Here is a 25,800-nt window from a genome sequence, read left to right on the forward strand (position 1 = left end):
GTTAAACAACATATTTTCAGTTTTTAAATAATATTACACACATTTCTATATACTTTTACACTTACACGTATTTTAAAAAATTACAAACAACGTTACTCAAACTCTTCTATCAAACTGTCTCTGCATTTTTTTTTTTTCTGATTTCATGATAGCTTGCCACGTTAGTTAGTTTTGAAGACGCCACCAATATTTTGTTTTTCCTTTTATTTTAAAAAGACAACTCAACTCTCAGTCTCTCACTCTGCTCACTCTGCTTCTATCTTCTCACTCTGCTCCTCTCCGCCAGCCTTATCTGTCTCCGCATCTTCTCCACTATTTGGGTATTGATCATGTTTCCCTGCCTCCGGTATTCCCCTCTCAGTTGCTTCTCTGCCTCCCTGCTTTCAATTATTTTGAAAAACACACAGGCTGAAACTAGGTGTATGAACTATATGAAATTTCTAATATGTATTGGTGTTGTTCGATTTGTTTATATTGGTTGAAACTTGGCTATATGATGTTTTCAGAATGACTTGACTGTTTAAACTTTATGTGACTTTATAAGGTTTGCTTCTCAGTTCAATGCAGTTCAGCTGTTTGATAAAATTCCTCTTTCAAAATATGCACAATACGCGTCTAATATGTGTTTGTTTCTATGCTTTTAAGCATGCATCATTGTTTGTAGGGCGAAACCCAGTTGAAATTTTCACCATTTCAATCAGTCTTTTTTTTTTTCTTTTTTTTTTTTGGTTTTGATAAGTAATTTAATTGATAAAGGAAAAAGACTATCTCTTGTGCATAATAAACATACAAGATAGTCTGAAGAATTACATAAAAGTTATTACTTTTTTGTTTGATAAGTTGTGGTATTTTATTAATGGAAACGATTAATATATACTCATGATAATGAGCATGAGCACACCGCAACATTGAAAAATTCTGCTCAAAAATATTGCTTCTTTCAGCTTTATTCTGCAATGTTCTGTTCTGTTGATCAAATTGGCTGCAACCTAATAATACTAAGTAGGTGACTTTATCTACCCATTTAGTTAGCCATTCTTTTTCACATCTTTGCCAAAACTTCTATTTTGCAGAGTGCTTTGATATGCTTATCTAAGCAACATCTTGTGCTAATCTTATATGAATTTTCTAATATGTATTGGTGTCATTGGATTTGATTATATTGGTTGAAACTTGGCTATATGATGTTTCCAAAATGACTTTATTATCTAAATTTTATATGTTAATTATCCTTAATTTATTGTTAAGTTGGTGCTAAATTTTATTCAAAATCATATTTCGAGAGGTACTTTTTGGTTTTTTTTTTTTTTTTTTTTTTTTAATTATTCCAATCTTCTGTTAAATTTGATTGAAATAGTAAACTTATAATTTAATCTCCATTATGATTTCAAATTTAATTTTTCCTGTACCTGTTTGATGGTTATTGTCATTGAAAGTGTCAAAGTTTATAATTTTAGTAAAATTTTAGTAAAATTTTTGTAGTTTGTTATTGTGATTTTCATGTTTAGTTTCTACAGAAATATAATAAAGATGACTGTGAAAGGCTTATTTCATTTATTATTTTAATTTATGAAAGGATCTAAGAATATAATCCGCTCTCAATAATAGTTTTTTACCCAATTGTTTTAGGGGCTCTATATACTTGAGAGACTCTTTGAAGTTTTAAGTTTCTGAGTATGCTTTCAGTTTTCAATATTAATTTCTGGGATCTATGTCAAATATATGTTTCATCCCCCCTCTTTTTGTATCATTGTGTTATTATTATTATTATTTTTAATAATGAGTTCTGTGTGGTCAGTCAAAAAAAGTGGGAATGTAATTTATATATATAATTATAGGTTATCTATGGTAGTGTTATTGGGATTCGGCCATCTTTATATAGCTGTTGGGCATGATTTTTCTTTAAAAAGATTCTATTGATCGTTGACGGAATGCAGTGGCTAAAGTGAGACTTTGAGTTAGAATCTCAAAATGAATTAATTTGTTGGCTATCTCTGTGCTAAGAAAACAACATACACTGCTGATTTGTTTATTTCAGTGAAATGTGCTAGATATAATACTTGAGGTTGGATAGCACAATGACAGATATGCCACAAAGTGTTCCTACAAGAAATGTGCAAACGAATAAACACCTATTCTTCTTAGTTTATGAAAATTATTCTGAAGGAAAAATGTCAACAAAAACTTATTTCTTTCAGTAGGTTAATTACTTACTTTCAACAAATACAATTTTCAACAACTTGCTTTGTTGGGTTAATTACTTTGTTCTTCTAATTGACTTTTTTTTCTTTTTCCTTTATATTTTTCGTAAATGGAAAGATTTATACACACAAATGTTCTTTATTAACTTAAATTTGTTAAGAGTTTCATCCTTTTTTAGTCAATTTGTATTCTCTTGATATTATAACTTTCTGCACTATTCTTGATTAAAAAGAAAAAGAAAAAGAAATCATAATATGCTTCAAGCCATATTATGAATAGAAAATGAAACATATTCATTTTGAAACAAGTATTTAATATTTATTAGAGTAAAGTAAATATATATAAATTTCGTTAAATTATCCCATGCATCGCACGGGTTTGCAACTAGTACTATGGGGTATGATGATGTGTTAGATGTGTCTTTAACAACTTCTTTGTAATGGGGTTTGGTTGATTGCTGGAGTCCATCCACTTAGTCAATTGTAGTGTGGCAGTCACCCACTTCTTTACTTGTTGTTTCTTTGATTAAATTGCATATTCTATCTTCAACCTTTGATTATTATTATTATTTCTGAAGATTCAACCTTTAAGTTTTATTTCAAAATCATCGGTATATTTTAAAATGTTTCATTTTTAGTCCTATGCTTTCAAAATTGTTTCCAAAAAGTTCTTATTGTCATGTGATGAATAAAAAATGTTAACGTGACAAACAAGATTCATGCCATATCAAAGTGACCTCATTTCATGAATTTTGTTTGCTACGCCATCATTTTGGATCCTTTAAATGACAAGAAGGAAAATTTTTAAAACATTTTAGAGTATATGGAAAATTTTGAAACAGAATTCAAAGGTTGAGGACCAAATATGCAATTTATTTATTTATTTATTTTTATTTTTATTTTTATTTTTTTTGCGATTTTGTGTTTGTGTAATTTGTAGATGGATGGTTATAGGTTAGAATTTCCAATGACTGATAATTGCGATTGGCCTATGTTGAGCGTGTAATTAAATTTAGTTAAAATCGTCTTTTACTTTGGGAAGATATATAACCACTGAACTACCATTTAGTGGTCTGAATTGTCAAAGTTATTTGAGTACTATTGCGACTTCACGTTAGCACTTTGAGCATTAACATTTGTCTTTTTCATTTCAGGTGCATGGTTGAGCTACAAGAATTAGTGGAAAAGAGGTTAAACAGATGAGCTTATGAAATATTAGCTGTAACAGCATTTGGTTCGTTTGTCATTATCATATACACGCACAGAGCTGAAAGCATCCATTTTAGACCAAGAGTGTCTCTTAAAGGAATACATAGATCTTCTTCCATGAATTCTCTCTATTCACCTGCTTCTTTCCTCCTTCCATCACATAGATGGCAGTTCACACCATGTCTTCAAATACAACCACAAAATTTATATGTTCACCACCACTTGCCACTTTCTCTCTCCTCTGCACTAAAATCAAACCATCCTTTATGTGCTCATAAGTCATCCATTGGTGCTACAATTCCCCCAAATGAGGGAGCAGTATCTGTAATTAACTTCGAAGACTTTGTTGAAAAAGATTGGTCATTTCTTGATTCAGATAATTTGATATCCGGAGAGGAGCTTAACAAAAATATTGATCGCATTATTTCTGCAGGAGAGATTGAAGAACCTTCTAAGGTGTTGGTTTCAATTGGTTCTGAAGGATTTGTAGATCAGTTGGTTGATTCATCAAAATGCCAACTTTTGCTTGTCGTTCACAATTCACTCTTTCTGTTAGCTGGCATCAAAGAAAAATATGACAAGGTTAAATGTTGGCAAGGAGAACTTATATATGTGCCAGAGAAGTGGGCTCCACTAGATGTTGTGTTCCTCTATTTTCTTCCTGCTTTGTCCTTTAATCTTGACCAGGTTTTTGGAGCTCTTGCAAAACTTTGTTCGACAGGTAACCTTTTATTAGATATTGTTGTGGGTGTTATTAATGTTAAATTAATAGTTTCATTTTAAAGCAGCATTGGACTCCTTCCATTTGTGGGTAAAGGATTTCTCCCCTAGACATCTAAATCTATTCATTGATAGGAAAAATTAATTAACATGAACAGATATTGGATTTTTTCTTTTCATCTGATTACGTGACTCGGTTCAACCTAGTGAAGTTTTATTAATTTGGTATGTTAAAAACGTTTAACCTTGAAATTATAACTGGTTAATAATACAATTTGTTAACTTATATCCTAATTCTTACCTTAAATTCCATAATATCAACCCTCAGGCTGTGGTATATAGGTTACTTCAAATTGCGCTACTCTGGTGGAAACATCTTTTATAGTAAAGATGATGAGATAGTGTGAATGAAACTGTATCATATCATAATGTTGTGTGTCTGTCAAAAAAGGGTTAAAGGGGGTGTTTTGTGGGGTGGGGTGAGGGTGGATCCTTAGATTGTGCTCTTGCTTCCTTTTATGTTACTACTTGCACTTCTGAGCTTTTTCTGATGCTTCTATAGGTGCAAGGGTGGTTATTAGCCATCCCCAAGGAAGGGACGTCTTAAAGCAGCAGCAACAACAAAATCCCGATGTCATAACATCTGATTTGCCCGAGAAGATGACATTACAGAAAGTGGCAGCTGATCATTCTTTTGATGTGGCTGAATTTGTAGATGAACCTGGTTTTTATCTTGCTGTTTTGAAGTTCTCTGATGCAAGAAATTAAGAGCAGATTTATTTGTTACCTAAACCAAACTTCATTTGATGTGTTAAGAAAGAGCTTTAATGTGACAATTTGATGTGCAACTGTAAAAGCTGAGAAGAAGTTGAGCTGTTTGGCTAAATCTCTTTGTTTGCTTTCTCCTCCCAATCTGTCTTGGGTTTTCAACATACCTTATCTTCTGTTTTATATAAACAATTGTATCAACCTGCTAGCCTAGTTTCTGCTCGTGTACCAACTTTTATACTAGAAGCTTTGTGGTAAACTCAATTCATGTATCATTCAGCTAGTGGCCTTTGGCGAGGAAGGCATTTGTAACCGAGTTTTGGTCATTTGATTCTGGGACTTGCATTATATTCACTGATGAGAATATTTCTAAAACCGGATCAAAGCTCTAGAAAAATATGGTAAAAATTCCACATCTTATATCATCTAGCTGGAACGTTAAATTTTGTTTAGGGCTTTTTTGGGCCCTACAATAGGGCTTTAAAGCGTAGGCCCAACTAGACGAGATGAGGCCCAATAGGATGCACAAACGAGCAAGAGGCCCATTGGCCCAAGCAGCCCAAGAGGACACGGCCACATTAAATGGGCCACCAAGCTGGGCAAAAGAAACTTTAGCCCATTATATTTAGTGAAGCTTAGCCCATGGAAAAACGAAATCCAAACTCAAAACCAAGGGATAACAGTCTAGTAGGAGAGTGTTGAGTAGTTTTTGCTAACGTGGTAGCCCCAGTTTTTACCTCGTGTCAGCTTTCCTTTTTGTTTTTTTTTTTTTAGGTTATCACTTGAACCTCTTTGTATTGTTAGCTTGAAAGCATATGGATTACAAAAAGTTTGGGTTGTTTCAACCTAATTCATGCTGCTTTTAAATTTCGGTTAAAAATCCTTTTTATTTTCAACAAAAACGCCATTCCAATAATATTTCCAACTACCCTATATATTTCCTAGATAATCAACCTAAATTGCTAACTTGTTAGAAGACTAACCAATTCAATCGAACGCCTGACTAAAATCTGATTGCTTAACATAATTTGGTTGTCAAACTAAGGCCATATTTGTTTCAGCGTAAAATTTATTTTTGGAAAAACACTTTCTTTAAAGCTGAAAGTGTTCCATTTTCTTTTATGGGAATAAAACATTTTCAATCTCAAGAGAACATAACATCTTAAACCCCCAAACGACTAAAGTACCTTAAAAGTTAAAATCTCATGATGAAAACACTTTTGAAATATTTGTGGAAGTCGTCAGGAAGAGTTGCTCTATAGATCAATGTTAAACTAGAAAGAACTATATATGCAAGAGTACACCAAGTCATGAAAGGAAAAAATTCTTATGTATAATTAGATGATAAAGCATGAGAAAAACTAATTTAAAAGGAAGAGAGTGAGATCTAATAAGCTAAATAATAAAATAATTTTAATTTTCCATTCCAATTCAAACGCACACCTAATGGGTGTATGGTTGATAAAGCTAAATGAAAGGGCACAAAACACAAAAGAGCAATGCGTTTTATAAGATGCAAGGAGTTTTGATGCTGTTTGCCCACTTGTTCTTGCTCTGGTTGATGAGTTTTGTACAAGTCTTCCCCTTTAATAGCGATTTTATGACTTGCATTCTACGGTGGATGTGTTTTCCCAAGTGTCTGAGTGCTTAATTTGCTTTTTGTTTGGGGTGGAGTGCTTACCATGAGCTTTGCTGACATAACTTCATTTCCTAATTAGGTTATTCGCATAGGTGAAAGCAATGTTTGGTTATAAACACAAGGGGAAATGTTCCCGATTCCCACTGATGTAGTGATGTGACCAATGCCAAGGCAAAATTAGTAATGTCAACATCCTGGGCAAGGAGGAAGGTTGTTTGGGGTCAGCTTCTTAGTTCATGTGTCTAAAGCTTACATGTTGACCAATAAGCATGGCAGTCATATAAACCATTAGCTGCCAAATTAATCCTCCCTTAGCTTTTCTCTTAAGTCTGAATTCATCATAAGCTTGGGGTATGAGTTGGGTTGCATTGCGTATGATTTTAGGGAACCTCATATTCACAAGTTTGCTCACAAATATATTATTTTACTAGTTAGCAACTCATGCAATGATAACAATGTTTAATAAAAATATAAAATTATTTCAAAAAAAAAATTATTTCCACTCTTTTATTTGTGTGAAGTTTGATAATTATAAATTTATAATAGTTATTAATAGACATTTATTAAGATTGTGTCTTTATATGAAATATGAAATATGAAATTTAATCATTTTTGTAAATAGGTATTTATTATGATTGTGCTTTAATATGGAACTATTAATTATATAATTATGATAATAATTAATAGGTATTTATTAAAGTTGTATTTGAATATGAAATTATTTATTCTACTATTCAAGAAAGGGTAAATTACGTATTCGGTTTCTATCCTTTATGATATATTTTAATTTGGTCTTTAATCTTTTAGTATCGTGTCAATTTAATCTATCCCATTATCTCTTGAATGGAAATTGCTAATGTGGCTAGTGGCAAAAAAAAAAAAAAATAGTTTCAGTTGATGTAGTAATAAACTAATTTTTTATTTTGGTTGTTTGTCACGTCAACAATTTTCATCCAAGAGATAACGATAAGGATTAAATTGACACAATTGAAATGTTAGGAATCAAATTAATATATGATGTAAAAGATAATGATCAAATACATAGTTTACCCTTTAAGGAAATATTATGCATTAAGATTCTAATTGAGGGTTTGTTGATGGTTGTTTTCATGAAAAATTTTCTACAAGTCCAATTCGGCCGAGCCCAACTTCCTTGTAGTCCCAATTCATATATTGTAATTTATTTTATCCTTTTATGCGTACTGTGTAACCCATAGAGAATTGAGAGAGCGTGTTTGGAGGGCATGAGCTAACTCTTTTTAGTCTTTTTACATGAGTCCAATCTATGCATGCTGCTAAGTAGGCTGGGGATGCTAGTAGTACCAGGGGTCCTTGAAAAGGGTCTGGAACCCAAGACTTTCACCTAAACGGAGGCTTCTCATTTTCGCTATATATGGCTAAGTGTCCTGATCAACCCTTTCTAGGATCCTAAATCATGGCTGACCACCTTAGTTGTCTTAGCTGCTGGCTACCACAAAGAGAAGCTTCCAAAGGAGATGAGGGGGCTGGGAAAAAACACCCAATCAAAATTAGTCAAGATCTTTCCCCGTTTGTGTTAAAAGCAAAGTCTTTCTTTTATCCAAACAAATGTTAGCTGCAATTACCTTTTGTTCAACACTAGGGAGGTCAAAAGCCTCATCTATTAACTAAAAACCAATCATTAACACCCCATAAACTCAATATAAAATTCCCCCGTCAGTCCAAAGCAAAGACATTAACGTTCAACCTTAGAAAACCACAACTTCAGAGCAAAACCCTCTCAGCCACTTAAGATTTACATCGTTTCGAAGCTTAAGGGTAAAAGTAGAGATACAAGAGAGTTCTCTCTCTCTCTCTCTCTCTCTCTCTCTCTTCAAAGTCCTCCTTCCACTGTATGTGTAAAACAGTTCCAGACATTGTGTTCTAAGCATTTTTGGTACTGGTTCTTTAGCATTTTGATTCTTCTCTTCTATAGCACCAATAGCCTTTTATTCATCAAATATTTGGAATTTTGGATTGACTCCCTAAACACAATCACATTTCAATGAATCGAAGGAGAAATTTGGGCTCATTTTAGTGTTTCAGCCCATGTCACAAAATCCCCGCCCCCCCCCCCCCCCCCCAACAAGGTTTAAATACAGAATAGAATCTAAACTCAATTAAAAAAAAAAATTTAGAATATAGATATATAAATTGAGAGACCTTAAGGTCCTTTTGATTGGGAAGATAGAAAAGTGAGAGGATAAAAACTAGGGAAGGGGTGGAAAGGTAGGAGAATATAAAATATTTTAATTTCCCTCTGTATTTGGTTGAAAGTAGAAAAGTGGAGAGATAGAAAAATTGAGTTTGTATAAATTTACTTATATGCATTTGTTAAAAATGATGCTCAATTAAAACAAAATAATGAAAAGAAAAAAAAATGCAATCACCCAAATTTATTAAAAAAGGAAAATCATGCCTAGAAAAAAAAAGTTAAAAAAAATCATGTCTAGTTAAACAAATTAAAAAAAAAAAAAAAAAAAAAAAAAAAAAAAAAAAAAAAACAAAAACAAAGCACTATCATGCCCATGACCTGAAGAAAGAAAGAAAATAAAAAATAAAAAAAAAGGCAACATCCAACACATTAAAGGAGGAGGGGGTAGTTCAATCATTGACTGCAACTATTTCTCTCCCATCTATTTTCTCCCTAAATTTGGCAGATACAATTTTGATGTGTAGAAGAGAGAACACTTAGATCCTACCAATTTTTTATCATCTCATTCTTCCCAACCAAACACCCATAAAATCAATTTTCTTTCCACTTTTCTCTCACTTATTTTCTATCCTCCTTATTTCACCCTAACTAAATAGATCCTAAAAGCTTAAGTAACAAAATATAACGAGGTCAACCAAAAATCCATTATATTTGATTTTATATATATATTTGAGCTACTCGTTTAATAGGCAAACCTAAATTTTGGCTTAAGTTGAACTCATATACTAAACAAAGGAACATAAATAAACTTTTTGCCCAATCAAGTATTATTGTGCATAACCAATTTGGTTCATATACAACCCTACAATTGACCTATCCAATTGACTGTACTTAGTACTTCCCCATCATTTGCTGCAGTCTATAGCTCCTCATAATTTTCTACCTGATAAAAGAAAACGAGAGTTATGAATCAACAACAATTTGATCTGGAGAGGAAAAAGACGATGGCAGTAAAAAGCAGGATTCAAAAGTTTGTAACAATGTCCTCTGACACCAGAACAAGTCATCAAGATTTTAGATGACAATCATTTGAGAGTAAATTCTGTGGGTAAAAAATTATATACTTCCACAGCTTACGGTTGATCCTGAAGAATTTGAAAGAGAAAATGAAGATATAATTTTCATAGACTAGAAGATGCATCCATGTTCATCTGTCACGCAAACTCCCTAAGTAATTTACCTGATGATGGTATTAGCGTTCAAGATGAAATGATATCAGTTCCAACTAGCCAAGAATAAAATTTCATACCAATAAATGCTTCATTAATGAAAAAAGCTAACCTCATACAGAACTCTTCAAACATTATGCACTCTCGCAAACTTTTTTTTTTTTTTTTTGGGTTCCTCGACACATTAGGAAAAACAATGTGACAAATTGGAAAACAATCATCTATGGAAACTGTAAGCTAAAATTGCAATTTCTGAAGATTATTTTGTACCGAATTACAAAGTACTCAAACCTCTCTTACCAAATAAAGAAGACAGGGACTTCACAACAGCCACCTTTAACCTTCTCATTACTATATTAGAAGAATGAAAACCGTATGCCGTTACTTGTTGCAAACAAGTTGTACTCTTCCATTGTACTCTCTTTCTTATTTAAAACGTGATCACTCTCAACATGATCTGTTGGACATTCTTGAGAAAAATCCTCCATAATCCGTTCTTTCGAAGGCACGAGATTTGATTTATATCCATTTGAAATAGGAACAGGCCCATGATGGAACAAGGAAAACCCAGTGTTGCCTGTATGCAATTTGGCAGAATTGTCATTTTTCCCACCTTCTTCATGTGGCGTAGCTTCTTTTGGATGTGCTCCAGTGGGAGCCACCTTCTCCGTATTAACTTCATTGAAAGCTTCTTGTCCTGCACCTGGCTTAGAGATCTGAATTTGTTCCTCAGCATTTATGCCACTAGCTTTAGCAACTGGTTGATAAACTGGGACTGGACTGGGGTTAAATAGAGGGGTACCTATATGCTGCATGGGACCATACTGCATGCAGAAGCGTGAATTTCCATTCACTCCATACCCAATAGGGCTAGCATATAAATAGTGGTTGGGATGGGCGAAGGGCATTAAACCATTAGCATGAGCTGCTGGCCAAGAAACTGGGTTTTGATGGTAAAAACCCATTGTTGAAGGAGCTTGAAACACTGGAAAGTGTATATTTTGGTTATGCATTGGAGGAAGCATGCCTTGATGGTGTGAACCAATGCCGACAGCAGACAATCCATTATTGTCAAAATTTTGGGAGATTCGTGCTGGTGGTTTCTCCACAGAAATACTTCCTGTTCCTGCTCCATCCAATGAAAGCCCAATTGATGCCCCACTTCCAGTAACCTCCCCGCCATTTGAATTCTGATTCTTCTCCATTTTAACTTCATGACACTCAGAGAAGCCACTTTGAACACATGATTCTCTACCTTCTGATTGCTGGCTTGCATCTTCTGAATCTGATGTAGAAGAGGATTCCAGATTTCCATGGATTGAAGAGGTTGTATTGCTGTCGCCCTCACTTAGGCATGACGAGGAGTTATCAGAACTGGATGTGCTACTCACAATGGGATCTAAGGTCCCATTTGATGTAGAACTATCAGAATTCGCAAAACCGTTAGGACTTAGTCCAATTTCCTCAGAAGCAGCTGAGTTGCAAGGGCCCTTTGCTCCCACATTAAGTCCATTCTCACAGGCCCCATCCACTACAATGCTAGAGTTTCCTGATTCCTTCAAATTACTATTTTCCTGATCAATATCAGCTGAATCTCCACTGTGTTCATGACAACACTTGTCAGCAGATGACTTGATAAGGTTATTATCAGGTTCCACCCCTTCAACCTTGAAAGTAGTTGACCTCAAGGTAATGTCGGAATCTGAGTTACTTCGTGGATACTTTTTCTGTGATTCCATGGGCTCCCAAACTTTCTTGGAATGAAGTTCTTTTGCAGGAGGATTGTTCCCTGCGATGACTTTGCTTTTAGGTCTTCCACAACCATCACGCAAGTACTCCATTTGATTGTACTTGTTAACACGATAAAACTGCTTGGACATATCCAATGCAGACTCTAACTTACTCACAGATTTAGTCTCCCGAATTAGTCTGATTGTAGAAACATGTGTATCAACCCTTGCTCTATATTCATTGTTCTGGTTACAGCTGCAAGAATGGAAGTCATATCTGTCACTCACTCTGTTGCTGGAAAACTTATCATGAAACTTGGGGCCACAATGTCGACCATTAGACTTTGGAACATTCATCCTTGACTGCCTATTGGATCCAATAATGCTTCTGGAAGGAGTCTCAAAATTATCACCATAATATCTTGGCTCAGACCTAACCACTGCCCCACTTTCTGCAGCTGAAAATCGGCGTCTGTCAGACCACTTCAAAGATGGATCCAGTTGAACTTCTTTCCGATATTTTGGTCTCCGACGAGAAAAATTTGATTGATCAGCTATAAAAGAACCATTCCAATCTTTCACATAGTTAATCTCCCCATTGGGACAATCAAAAGAGTCGTCTTGCATTATCGAAGTAATATATCCATTTGACAACTCCTCTTGAATATCAGGAGATCCAGGCCAAGATAGAATGTTATCACCAACTTCACTAACTGCATCCTGGCAGCTGACAGGATTATTTGGCTCCTCATCAACACTTGGTGATGATTCTTCCTTTGAGACATCAGTAGGAACAGTAATTTGATTTGAGTCAGAGCATTTTTGCTCTTTATCCTTTTCTTTCTCTTTTAATCTTTCCTTTCTTCGGAGCTTTTTCTCTCTTTCTTTTGTTCTTCTCCTCTCTTTGCGTTCTTCTTCTTCACGTTTTTCCTTCTCTTCTTCTTCAAGAAGTTTCATCTGTAGGGAAAAACATATATTTGTGAGAAAAATATCCTCAAGAAATCTTTTTTTGCTAAAATCCTACGCTTAAATACCAAAAATATTAAGACCTGCTTTTCATATGTAATGATTTCTTTGCATGCAACATGAACACGTTCTTCCAGCAGTTTTAGCGCAAGGCAGACAAAGATGCTGTGTGCATTTTGGCGGGCAGTTCCTTCCCTGAATGCCTTTTCAACCTGAAAGAATAACATCACATAATGAGATGGAGAACATGTTACATTCACACACACAAATACTGCACTTCCACGAGCATTAGAGGGAAGATCTACATGATGCCAGCCATCTCTTCTGGTCCTTTCTTTTCTCAATTTCTAAAACATGTTTGGGACCAAAAAATTACTTTAGGACCTGTTTGGGAGGGGGGAAATGTGCGGAAAGGAATGAAAAGGAACGAATCTTTTAAGTATGTTCCTTCCATTCCTAACGATTTGGAAATTTAAGTAGGAGGGAATGGGAAGCCATTTCATTGTTTGGAAGTTTATGAGTTAATAGAATGGGCATCTGAGGGAACACCAATTTCTCATTTTTCGCTCAAAACCCCAATTTCTTGTTCCCCTAAAATTGAAATGAATAAGAGGGAATAAAAATGAGTTTAATGAAACGTTGACCAAAATCCTCATAAAGCCCTTCATATTTTACGAAGTTCCTGTAATACCCCTCACTTTACTCTTTTCACATCTAGGTTTTCTTTCTCTTCTGGCTAGCAACTCTCTCTCATCTCTCTTAACAGGTTTGGTCTCTCATCAATAATAAAAATAATAACAAACGATAACTGCTTACTTTTATTAAATGATTCATTTCCATTCTCTTTAATGGTACTCCCAAACAAGCTTATTTACTTCTCATTCCTATCTTTTAATACATCCCAACAAGATAGCTTAGTTTCATTCCTTTCCTTATTCTCATTGCAACTTGTATTCCATTCTATTTCATTACTTTCCTTTATGAACACCCAAACCAAACAGATACACTTGTTCGTTTGCTATGCAACAATAACACTGCTTGCTAATACCAAGGTGCCTGCTTTGACTTTCTATATTTAAGTTTCAAGACTCACTTCATTTCGTTGTATGATTCTTTGTGTTCATCATCTTGAACATGAAGTGATCTTTTTTTTTTAAACAAATATTTTTACATATAAAAAATCAAATAAAAAAGGTGTCTGCTTTGACTTTGTTGCAACTTAATCCCCAAAAGTAGGATGTAGCATTGCTAATTGAATCATGGGAAATGAATTACAGTGTTAAGGGGAGCTGCTAAGCCATAGAAATGATCCTGAAGCAACTTTAGTGGGCCAAAGGTTTCTTTGAAAAGGTCATTTACACATATTAACCATAGCAACAACGGAACAGTTAAGTAGTTATTGCAGTATGAGGGCAGTACAATCATCTAGACCATAGGAACAAAACCCAGCTCAAAAGAGCATTAGATCCCAGCTTCTTAAGGTTGGGTAAAGAGAAACCTTTAGTCGAATACTTTTTTTCATTAATGTTATCCATTCTACACCTGCTGCACACCTTATACTTGTGCTACCACTCATAATCTCAACATCTTCTGCTCAGCCAAACACATTTCATATATGTGTGTGTCTGCGTGTGTTCTTTTCTCTTCCTTGATTAGCCAACATGTATAATCAAAATGCATTTCGGTTGGATCTTCACCTTATTTACAATACTATGTCAATTATATAGGACTTATAGATCCAACAATTGGCCAGTTGCATTCTTCCATCTCTACATTCTTGCTATAATTCATTCTATATTCTTTCTTTCAAGAAAACTTTTTATACTTATATGAACCAACATCCTTTTCAATCTTTCCCAATGAGTAAAAGTGATCACTAGGACTAGGTATCCCCTTGTAAATATTTCATTTTTTGACCTTCTAGGAATAGTCACTGAACGTAGAATCCCTGTATTTTAAGTCCGGCTATCCTACAACCTTTTATATTCTTAAGCTTTCCATCAATTCAACATAGAATTTTGCTTCAAGGCAGCTAAAGTTGCAACCATCTGCAAGCAACATGACAAAATACCCATCTCTCAACAACCAAAGGTTTAGTTTCCAACTCTTGATGCACCTCTTGTAATTGGAAACCATCTTACATCTACTTAGCTCCCCATCATAAATGTCTTTCCTCCATGCACACTCACCACAATTCACACATTGTCTCCATATACACAGAATCATGTGTAACAACAATAACAACAATAACAAAAAACCTTAATCCCAAAATTTGGGGTTAGCCTCAACAAACTAGTCAGGGTTGGCCACATGTATTCTTTTTCTCCATTCAGTTAATTCCAAAACCGTACTCTTTGTTACTTCTGTAACTAACATGTCCTTTTGTACTACTTCTATTAATGTTATTTTTTGTCTTCCTCTACCTCTTATTTATATTTTTTTTATAAGCAAAAATAATAATACAAAAATGAGGTAGAGGAAGACAATAAAATAACATTAATCACTCTCCTTTGAATATGAACAAACAATTTCAAATGACTCTCCCTCTTCTTCTCATCAATAGGGGCCACCCATATCTTTAAGAAAAGCTCCTTAGTGTGAATTGTATTTTTCCTTACATTTCCACTTATCCATCTTAATATTCTCATTTTAGCAACATTAAATTTATGAATACATTGCTTCTTAATAGCTCAACATTCAGTACCATAGAGCATAACTGGTCTTATAAAAATTCCCAACTTAATAGATATTCCATGATCGCACAATACTGCCATACTCCTAATGCACTTCTCTACTTCATCCACCTCACTTTTAGCTTATGATTCACATCTACTTCAATTTCTCCATCTTTGTGAATTGTTGATCCAAGATGTTGAAAACTCTTGCTCAAAGTTCTTTATCATCAAGTCAAACAGCTCCTTCATCTTTGTTTCTACTTTTACTAAACTTACAATTCATGTACTCTATTTTACTCCTACTTAACTAAAAGCCTTTAAATTTTATGTGTCCATATTTCTAACATTAACTTAACATCTAGTTTCATTGACTAAAGTTATATCATTTGCTAAAAGCATACACAAAAGGACTTCCTATTGAATTGATTTAGTAAGCTCATCAATCACTAGTGCGAAGAGAAATACATTAATGTTGACCCTTGATGCAAACCTATAGTTATAGGAAACACACTCGTAAGGTCTCCACTTGTTCTCGCACTTGTTATAGCTATGTCACACTAGAGTGTGGGAACTTTTTGTGTGTGTGTGTGTGTGTGTGGGGGGGGGGGGGGGGGGGGTCACTTTGAGTGGGCAGTTGGAACAGGAGAAGGAAAATGTGATATTCTGGAATTTGAAAATGTTGGAATGAATGGAAGTGTTCAAGTCAGTGGCCTTGATCTTGGCAGTTTAAGTGCATGCTTTATCACCCTGAGAGCTTGGAAGCTAGATGGCCGCTGCACTGAGCTTTCTGTAAAAGCTCATGCCTTAAAGGGTCAACACTGTGTACATTGCAGGCTCGTTGTTGGGATGGCTTTGTGACAATCACAAGAGGGGAAAGTATCAGAAGGTTTTTTGAACATGCCGAAGAGGCTGAGGAAGAAGAGGTGGTTCTATCTCCCTAGGGCTAATAAAATCTTTGAATGCATTTAAAATTTGTTCCTTTTATTCACAAATTTTCCAGGGTATTGCTTTGTGAGATTTAGATTAACCTTATATGTTATGTATACTTCCAGGATGATGATTCCATGGACAAGGACGGAAATGAGCTGGATGGAGAATGCTCCCGTCCCCAAAAACATGCGAAGAGTCCTGAACTTGCTCGGGAGTTTCTTCTGGATGCAGCAACTGTTATTTTTAAGGAACAGGCATGTTCAGTCTGCTGATCACTTTTGTGCTTTTCTAATCTGCCTATGCTTTTGTTTCCCCCCTTTGTGCGACACNGAAGGTTCTAGATTCCTTTCCTCCCTTCCTTTCTTTTCTTTTCTTTTTTTCTTTTTATTTTTATTTATAAGAAAATTAATTTAGATCATTGCTTTGTATTTTTTTTTTTTTTGATTGGTTGGTTCAAATTTGATTGGATGTGTAATTGTTATCTAGAGGCTTTGTTTTGATTGGATTATGCGTGTTCTCGATTCGTCAGATCCATTTTGATAGTTTAGCTCGTGTTTTATTTATTCACATATGTTAGAAAATCAGGATTTAGCATTGGTTGCAAACAAATCTGTGGGCAGAGAATAGGAAATTAGAATTCTGATTATTGTGTCTATAACTGTCAGGAATTCTTTGGAATTGGATTTAAGAGGATGTAATTTGAGGCTGGATTTCATTTTACGTCTGGCCTGTGTTTTATCTGCTAGAAGGAAAACAAAATATATAAGCGGAAACAAATGCACTTATGAAGTGGAGATTGAAGAGTTTTCTGTTTCGCCTTGGAGGGCCCGCTGCCATTTCCGAACCATTGATTTAATCTTTAATGTATTAACGATTGTAGTTAAGATTGCCAATGAACTCTAGCTCACTAGGGAAGTTTTTTAACCTAGGAAGCACGGACACAAATATAGTTACGGATACGACACTCCAAATGAAGTGTCTGTGCTTCCTAACGTAACTTACCAATAAACGAAAAATGCAGTTAAACTAGCTAGTTTCGGATTAATAATTATGAATTTTGATTTAGTGTATGCATGTTGCGTTAAGTACATGTTTACTTGAGTTTGTGTGGAACTTATGAGACAGTAGGATTAGTCATTAATAAAGTTTCTGTTTACTTTGGAATCAGTTCTGGGGCGAGTTGTCGCAGCAAGCTCGGCAGGAGCTTTTGAGGATTGACAAGCAAACTCTATTTGAGCAAGCTCGTAAGAATATGTACTGCTCTAGATGCAATGGGTTACTGCTTGAAGGTTTTTTGCAGATTGTCATGTATGGAAAGTCTTTGCAGCAGGAGGGAGCAGGTGGACATGTTCCCTGCAACAGACAAGGGGCCTTGAAAACTCAAAACAATGCTGGATTGAATGTTCCTAATGGTTGCCATGACGAAATTCAAGATCCTTCTGTGCATCCTTGGGGGGTCTGACCACGACACGTGATGGGTCATTGACACTTATGGACTGCTATTTGTATGCAAAGTCTCTCAAAGGACTCCAAAATGTAATTTCTGATCAATTTGTTCAATCTGATTATTATCTTATTCTCTAACAATTTTAATAGCTTACATTTTGCTTGATTTAGGTTTTTGACAGTGCACGTGCAAGGGAACGGGAACGTGAGTTGCTTTATCCCGATGCATGTGGTGGGAGTGGTCGGGGTTGGATAAGCCAAGGAGTTGCAAGTTATGGCAGAGGGCATGGAACAAGGGAGACCTGTGCACTGCATACAGCCAGGCTTTCTTGTGACACTTTGGTGGATTTCTGGTCAGCTCTTGGAGAAGAAACCCGGCAATCTCTTCTACGGATGAAGGAAGAGGATTTTATAGAGAGGCTTATGTACAGGTGTTTTACCTATATGCTTATTCCTTGTATGTAAAATTCAGTTTATATTAGTGGAAAATGCATGACCATTGATGGTAATTAAGTCAGTTTCTATTCTGGGAACTGTGAGATAAATGCTAACATTGGAGGTGCTCATTCCTGCTAAAACTGCTGCAGAGGAAAAGAAACGGCATCTAAGACATTTATTTTTCACACTTGACATATAATGGTCCTAAAATCATACCATTTTTTCAAGACCTGCATTCTGGTTCACATACCATGGTAGTTGATCAAGTTATTAGGCATTTGATATTCGTAGCACGAATATGCAGGTTGATTGAAATGTGTTACCGACCTGTCATGGTGACAACATTACAAACAAATATCTGATAGGCATGCAGTTAGGAATGCTGTTGGTCAATGGAATGTTTGAAGAACCATGAATGTTGGCCAAGAAAAGAAACTGGACACAGGCTGCATTGAGGGAGCATCCTTTGGGTGGGCAATCATTCTCCCCAAGTCATCTCTAATGGACCTGCTTTTTAATTAATATGTTTTCGTGCATCTTGTTGTGATCTTGAAGCTGGTGTTCGTTGGGGCATCCAGGGTGCCCTGATGATACCAGAGAGGAGTCTGGTAACTAGCGGATATCTTGATTCTCAACTGCTGCTTGGCAAGATTGAAGATTAAATGGCATAAAGCCACTATCCAAAGTATTTGGGATTTACAATTGTTTAGTTTCAATTTGAGGAGAAGGAAAGAAAAACTAGAGAAGGAAATAGGGGGTAAGGACAAAATGCTAGGAAGGAAATCTAACTTTTTATGATTGGTTATCTAGTGAAGAAGGAAGAAATACCCATACAGTAATTCTACTTTTATACACATAGACAACAAAGTATGAGCACTTGTTAGCAAGCTGACGAAAAACAGGGAAAATTGAAAAATGCATTACACAAGCCATTTCCTTAGCACTTCTGCTGGTTGAGCTGAGGAATCATATGTTGGGCCTCTGAGAAATGTTTTCTTACCATCTCCTTCTGTTTCTTTATTTTAAACTAAACAGGCAAAATTCCTTGTTCTCAACCCTTGTCCTTACCATTTTCTTTTCTCACTCATTTCCTTCAAACCAAACAGATGGTTGGGCTTCTTTATGTTGCTGATATGGTATCTAACCATTAAGAAGCAGGATGACTTGGAAATTTTTGATGCACCATTTTATGGAGACTATGGAAGGTACTATTAATAGGACAAGCTGCAAGAGATCCCCAAGGTAGGTTCCCTTACAGGACTGTCACTTGTCAAAAAAATGACCCGGATGCAATACTTACTATCGAGGTTTGCTATAAGGGATAATGGAAGGGTTTTGAAAGGTAGAGCATTGCTTTATTTTTGAAGGAAATTGGTAAGTTAAATGCTACAATCTTCTTGGAGTGAACACTCTTAACTCCTCCATTAATGACTAAGGTTGGATGGGAAAACAATCATGAAATTACATAATTATTACCAGTGGAGAAATTAGTGCTTCCCACAAAGATATGGTGATTTCATTGTTAGAAGATGTAAGAATTAAAATCTTGTTGAGGAGTGCATGTGTTTGAAGGCTTTAAAGGTTGAGAACTAGGCTAAGAATTGAAGACACATTCTTCTAATTGGAGAAATGGCATCTAAAGGACAAGAGGTGCTGAAGGATTTTCGCTGCTATCAAGTACTGTTGTATATCTATATACTTCTGTCTTTCTGAAAATCTTTCTGCTCTAGTTGATGCCTTGTGGTTTTTCTGTAGAAAGACAGATACCTCAAATATCCTATGAACTAATTGCACTATTCTGAGACTGAAAATTTAATTCTTATATATTGCATGCAGTTATTGGCTTGCTTTGTCCTACTTGTTCCACTGCAGTTGCTACGCATTGTTTCATAAGGATTTCATGTTAAATTTCTAGGGAGGAAAGGAATCTAGAACCTTCTGGAGCTGGATGCAGCTAACATCATCGGCATGCTTGGACCAAAAGCCATTGGCGGAGAGCGAATACGACGCCGTAGAACCATTGCTATAATGGTCATTATTCCTCTGCGCTAATCCGGGCATATTATATTCAATTTGTTTCAAATTATCACGCTCTGTTAAAACATGAATCCATTCCTCTCAGTAGCGTAATAACTGGATCGAATCCGATCAATATAGCAATAAATTGAATCGAATCGGATTGGATTGGATTGAATGCGCAATTTTGATTAGAAATAAAGCCAAAATTATTAGAGATTAGATCGAGGATCGAAATGGTTGAGATGTGAATCTAGGGAGGGCTAAGAATTGCGAGAGAGAAAATAGAGGCGGGGTAGAGAGGACGTTGGGGTTTTTGCCTTTTGGTCCCCAAAAAAAAAAAAAAAACGATGAGATTTGGTGCTCTCTCTCTGGTTGGTTAATGTATATATGTGAGAGAGAGAGAGAGAGTGAGAGAGAGAGAGAATGGTAATCTGAGGGAGAGAGAGGTATTGTGGCTTGGGTTAGGGGGGCCAAAGCCACGGTTAAAAGAAAGAGGTTGAGAAAACTGTTGCATTACAAAATTAACGTGACTCTAATGACTCAGGGGAGACCGGTAAAACTAAAATAAAATCAATTCAACACCGGGTTATTTTCTTCTTTTTCTTTTTTTTTTCTTTTTTTTATTATGAAGAGTCTTCAGTGTGGACTCATCGACCCCACGCCACGTAACGGTAATAGATAATACTATCATGTATCACACAGGTCTTACTAGGGCTATCGCTTGAATTGCTTCTCTCTAGGTGCAGAACGAGGACTCTTACCATCAAGCCATACTCCGTGTGGTTCTTTTTCTTTTTTCTTTTTTCTTTTTTTTTTTTTGTTTATAATTGGTCCAACTCTTGTATTTTCTTTGCTTCTCTAAATGGAAAATATGTGTATATATATATATATATATACACACTTGAGATGTTGAGCATTTGCATTAGATAATACAAAGTAAAAAAATAGCTCAATTTTACACATTCAAACTCCAAAATTACCCACAAGGTGTAAATTTGTGTTTCATTTTTTAATCATTTCTCAATTTTCTCTCTCTCTTGGTTGTAAAAGAAATAATATTTTTTTAAAATAGATAATCTGATGTAGAGTGTTTTAAAAAGTGCGTGTAAAATAGATAAAATATGTTCTTATTCTAATATAGACATAATTTTTTATATGAGCTAATGCGAATGCTCTAATATGTCACTATTGCTGTTTGTTATTTTTGTTAACCCACCAACTCAAATTTACAAGCTTGCCTAGTACTTTTTTTTTTTTTAAAATACCAAATAGTTAAATAAACGATTCAAATTTCACATACATAAAAAAATCAATTAGTGTCTTGGGTCTAATGATAAAAGTAATCATTATGAAGTATATGGTATATGTTGAAATTATGTCGTATATATAAAAAATATCAAGTATTAATATTTATTAATATTTTTTTGTTATTTATTTTAATTTTCCTTTTTGTGCGCTTCTATTTAATAAAGAAGAAAAGCATTTTGTGCCATGGTTTTAAAAATCAGAATGGTCAAATAACCAAAAACAAATGTCCAATTCCTGATTTTTGCCAATTAAACCATCAATTTTGACTATTTTTACCATACCGAATTAGGGTTTGGTTCTTTATTAAACCAGCCAATCTAATCTGATTTCTAAAACCATGCTTTGTGTTACTTTTAAATATTTTGAATAGAGTGGTTCAAGTTAACCTTTTTTTTTTAAGAATCATGACGGTAAATTTTATTAAGAAGAAGGCAAATCTACCTGATACATTTCAAAACAATGGGATGGAACATCCTCCATCCAAACAGAAAAACCCATGACATGACGTGCATGCCTAGCAAGGTTGTGAGTTACACTATTTTCATCTCTACCAACATGCTGGAATTTTATATGATTAAGTAGCAATGCCAAGTCTTGTGCCTCTTTTATTAGCAAGCCAAAGGGAGCCAAATTTGGCACCTGATCCGTGAGGCCTGTGATGACTGAGGTGGAATCGCCTTAAAGAATAACCCTATCAAAGCCAAGTTCTATAGCAAGTTCTAAAGCCCGTGTTGCTGCCAAGGCTTCCATCTCTGCCACAGAGCTAGCAAGCTATATATTCTAAGCTAAAGAAATCATAGTTTAACCTTGGCTGTCACAGAGTATCACCCTAAGTCCAGCTCAGCCAACATCCTGAAAAATTGCCGCATCGAAGTTTGCTTTAAACCAGCCAACAAGTGGTGGTGACCACCTTGCACGTGGTCTAACCGTATAGTGGTTCAAGTTAACTAATTGTTAAAGTCTTGGTTTGGTGGTATCACAAAAAACATGTTATAAATTCACTTTTTTTTTTCCTTTTCTTTTTCTTCTCTCTTTTGAGAATGAGAGTTCTTTGAATATTTAACTTATAGGTTTTTATTCTATCGTAACGTAAAAAATAAATAAATAAATAAATCTAGAACGAAGTATATGTATATTTGTTGTGAAAAAATAAAATGGCATTTGTATTTTTACCTAGCATTTGAGAAGAATGTAATGTAATTTATTTATTTTTTAATGTCATGTAATCCAAATTTTGAATGAACAATTTTTGTATGAAAGGATGGGTTTTCATGCTTCTATTTTCTTCACCCCAAAAGAAACAAAGAGTAAATTTATATTATTAATGGGTAGTAGGGGTGGAAATTCGTGTTCGCGTGTTGGATTCGTGTCATGTCGACTTATGAGTATCTGACTATATAAGTCAATACTAACCCAACATGTTTATTAAATGGGTCATTCATGTCGACCTGTTTATCAAATTTTATCAAAACGGAAAAAAAAAAAAGTATTAACCAAATTTGAATTATGAAAAACTAAAATATATATATATATATATATGTATATATATATTATAAAATTCAGAACTAACAAGTAACTGCATCACAAATAATCAATCATAAATGTCAAAGAAAATAAATCACAATAACTAATAAGTTTATATACCTAAGGTCTGAAGAGTATATTGATAAAATGTCATTTAATTAAACGAGTCAGACAAGTTAAACGAGTTCCAAAGGTTGGACACTAATTCAATCTGTTTATTAAATGGGTTAGTCGTGTCAACCCGAATATGACACTAATCCATTAAGTCTCAACTCATAACCTACTAATTTCGTGTCGTGTCGAGTTCGCAGGTCGAGTCCAATTTTGCCACCCCTATTATTTACTATTCAATCAATAAATTACTAACTTTTTATGCCTAAATTTAGACCATATAAATTTGAAATCTAAAAATTTAATTAATGACATAACTATTGATCTTTAATCTTCTCGAAATTTTGCAAACACGGAAGATTTAATAAAAACATACATTCCAATGGTTAATTTTTTAAAATTCATATCTAATAAAAAAATATTGGTTGAATTTGAAGAGTTTCTCTTTAACCTAATTTGGAGATAAACCATCTTTCACCAATAATAGGATTGCGCATTTATATCTTAAGTCAATCCGTGCCTTTCCAATTATGTGATAAGTAAAAAAAAAAAAAAAGGGTAAACAGATACTTTGACATCACTATTTCAGTATATTCATTGCCTTTTAATTACCAAAATCACATTGCCTCTTTCTTTTCTTTTTTTCTTTTTCTTTTCTTGAGATAAGAGATAGAAAAATGTCTATCTTTTTTTTTTTTTTGGTAAACCAATGCTGAAATAGATTAAATAATAATAAGTCTGTTACAAAAAAAGCTCGGCTTTGTCAAAAGCCAGCAAATCCTCCACCACAGGTGGTGGGTTAACAAAATCCGACGAAAGGGTTGCTCCAAACTTAGCCAATGCATCAGCACATTGGTTTGCCTTCCTAAAAATGTGCTGGACAATTGTACTATGGAATCTCTTCAATAGGGTCTTGCAATCACCAAGTAAAGGCTCTAGCATGAGATTATTTATCGAGTAATTATTGAAGAGTAAAACAATAAGCTCAGCATCAAGCTCTACACAAAGGTCAGCAATTCTAAGTTGAGAAGCTAGTGTGAGACCATCCTTTAAAGCCCATAACTCTGTCATGACTCCAAAAGTTATTCCTAGTGATCTAGCAAATCCCATAATTCAATCACCATTCTCATTGCGAATCAATCCTCCACCCCCTGCTATCCCAAGATTACCAACAGCAGATCCATCTGTACTTAGCTTTAGCCATCCCACAGGAGGTTTGGTCCACTTCACCTGAATATTAGTTCTCAGATTCTTGTTGGGTTTGTCACCGACAATTGCAAAGAATTCAGCACTGTTTTTAAGACAAAGGTCCTAGATGTTTGTAGTCACCGTACCAGAAGAGAATAGAAAAGAATTCCTTTGATTCCATATCTACCAAATACCAAATGGGAAAACAATCTTCCAAGGCAACTGATGGTGCCTCGATGTACTCTTGGAGGAGCAGTTCACTTTCACCCATTCCTCAAGATCGTGCAAGAAGAAATCATGGTGCTTACCAGGGATGCCAAGCAGCTTCCAAAAATTTTATGCGACAATACAATCCCTTAGGACATGGGATATGGATTCCATGGCCTGGCCACACAGTTCACATGCAGTGTCAAGATTTATGCCCCTTGAACCTAAAACTTCACGAGTTGGAATACTTTTGTGGTAACACAGCCAAAGAAAGAATTTAATTCTGGGTGTGGTAGTTGCTTTCCAAACCCATTTTCCATTGGAAGTATTAAGGTTCAAAAGATTTAAATCTTTTGCCAAAAGGTATGCCGATTTGAGATCAAATGAGCCATCCTTAGAGAAAGCCCACACTAGGGTGTCTTGCATACTAGGATCAACTAGCCATAGGTGTGGCTTTCATTTGGAGCATAATATTCTTAGGAATAGTAAAGGAAATACAACTTTCAACTTCTAACTTCTTAGAGCATCCGCATTTGGGCATGTAAATGCCAAATGTTAAGAACATTTGGCATTTAAGCCCCAAAATCCATCAGCAATGGGAAGGCTAAATCCTATATGCAAAAATAAATTTGAGATTTTGCTACAGTACCATCTCAAATGTAAGATGGTACTGTAGCAAAATGGTATAAAAAAAATGTTTTTTTAATGCTTCCTTTCAATATTTTAATTTAACCGGCCCTTTCTCTTCCTTATTTCATTTTTCCTCTTTAATTTCTCTGTCTTGCTTCTCTCTCTTTCTTTCTGCTCTCTGTTCTTCTTCTTGCTCTCCGATTCTTCTCAGCATCTTCACTCTCTCCGGCAACTCTCTAAATCGGCAGTGAGGTTCTAAATCGGTGGTGGGTCTCTAGATCGGCGGTGGATTTCTAGATCGGTGGTGGGTCTCCGCTTCTTTCGAGGGTGGGTCTCCGCTTCCTTCGAGCTTCGGCGAGCTTCGGCGAGCTTTGGCGAATTCGCTTCCTTCGAGCTTCGGCGAAGCTTCCCAGCGGCAAATCCGCTTCCTTCAAGCTTCGACGTTGGTGGGTTGGTTTTTTCTCAGCGGCGAATCCGCTTACAATTCTCTGGGTTTTTTTTTTTTTTTTTTTTTTTTTTGTGGTTTTGATGGTCGGATAGGGTGGTGGTGGTAGTGGTGGTGGTGGTGTTGATAGTCGGAGGGCAGCGGCGTGGTTCTAGTCTTTTCTCTGGTTTTTTTTTTTTTTTTTTTTTTTTTGCGGTGTTGATAGCCGGATAGGGTGGTGGTGGTGGTGGTTGTGTTGATGGTT

At 35.2% G+C, this 25,800-nt stretch overlaps 2 protein-coding genes, 1 long non-coding RNA gene and 1 pseudogene across 5 annotated transcripts; 3 read left to right on the forward strand and 1 right to left on the reverse strand.

Annotated features, from left to right (window-relative positions):
* Positions 1-201: 201 nt before the first annotated feature.
* LOC112033260 (uncharacterized) lies at positions 202-5,210 on the forward strand. Of its 2 annotated transcripts, none has more exons than XM_024066031.2 (3): positions 202-320; positions 3,356-4,131; positions 4,693-5,210. In XM_024066031.2, the coding sequence occupies exons 2-3, from the start codon at positions 3,528-3,530 to the stop codon at positions 4,896-4,898; spliced, it is 810 nt and encodes a 269-aa protein (XP_023921799.1). In that variant the 5' UTR covers positions 202-320; positions 3,356-3,527; the 3' UTR covers positions 4,899-5,210. The 2 variants fall into 2 exon arrangements, with proteins under 2 accessions (XP_023921799.1, XP_023921800.1); XM_024066032.2 differs by having other exon boundaries at positions 211-346.
* Positions 5,211-9,496: 4,286 nt separating this feature from the next.
* LOC112033259 (uncharacterized) lies at positions 9,497-12,877 on the reverse strand. Of its 2 annotated transcripts, XR_010631914.1 has the most exons (3): positions 12,719-12,877; positions 10,240-12,626; positions 9,497-9,653 (listed from the first exon to the last, which is right to left on the reverse strand). XR_010631914.1 is itself a non-coding variant. In XM_065780942.1 (2 exons), the coding sequence occupies exons 1-2, from the start codon at positions 12,860-12,862 to the stop codon at positions 10,296-10,298; spliced, it is 2,475 nt and encodes an 824-aa protein (XP_065637014.1). In that variant the 5' UTR covers positions 12,863-12,877; the 3' UTR covers positions 10,012-10,295. The 2 variants fall into 2 exon arrangements, 1 of the variants encoding a protein (XP_065637014.1); XM_065780942.1 differs by lacking the exon at positions 9,497-9,653 and having other exon boundaries at positions 10,012-12,626.
* Positions 12,878-15,933: 3,056 nt separating this feature from the next.
* On the forward strand, positions 15,934-16,411 carry LOC136070680 (uncharacterized). The gene is made up of 2 exons (XR_010631915.1): positions 15,934-16,233; positions 16,363-16,411. It is a non-coding gene; the product is annotated as an uncharacterized LOC136070680 (long non-coding RNA).
* Positions 16,412-17,255: 844 nt separating this feature from the next.
* LOC136070678 (uncharacterized) lies at positions 17,256-19,997 on the forward strand (annotated as a pseudogene).
* Positions 19,998-25,800: the final 5,803 nt, after the last annotated feature.

This window comes from Quercus suber, unplaced genomic scaffold (assembly GCF_002906115.3).
Source record: "Quercus suber isolate HL8 unplaced genomic scaffold, Cork oak 2.0 scaffold_251, whole genome shotgun sequence".
In the NCBI taxonomy this organism is placed as follows: Eukaryota; Viridiplantae; Streptophyta; class Magnoliopsida; order Fagales; family Fagaceae; genus Quercus; species Quercus suber.

Bases quoted from the DNA above. Each gene is read 5' to 3' on its own strand.
- LOC112033260 (XM_024066031.2), top strand. From the start codon at position 3,528: ATGAATTCTCTCTATTCACCTGCTTCTTTCCTCCTTCCATCACATAGA. The intron at 4,132-4,692 runs GTAACCTTTTAT...ATGCTTCTATAG, and splicing joins TGCAAAACTTTGTTCGACAG to GTGCAAGGGTGGTTATTAGC.
- LOC112033259 (XM_065780942.1), bottom strand. From the start codon at position 12,862: ATGTTATTCTTTCAGGTTGAAAAGGCATTCAGGGAAGGAACTGCCCGC. The intron at 12,627-12,718 runs GTCTTAATATTT...TTTTCCCTACAG, and splicing joins TCATTACATATGAAAAGCAG to ATGAAACTTCTTGAAGAAGA.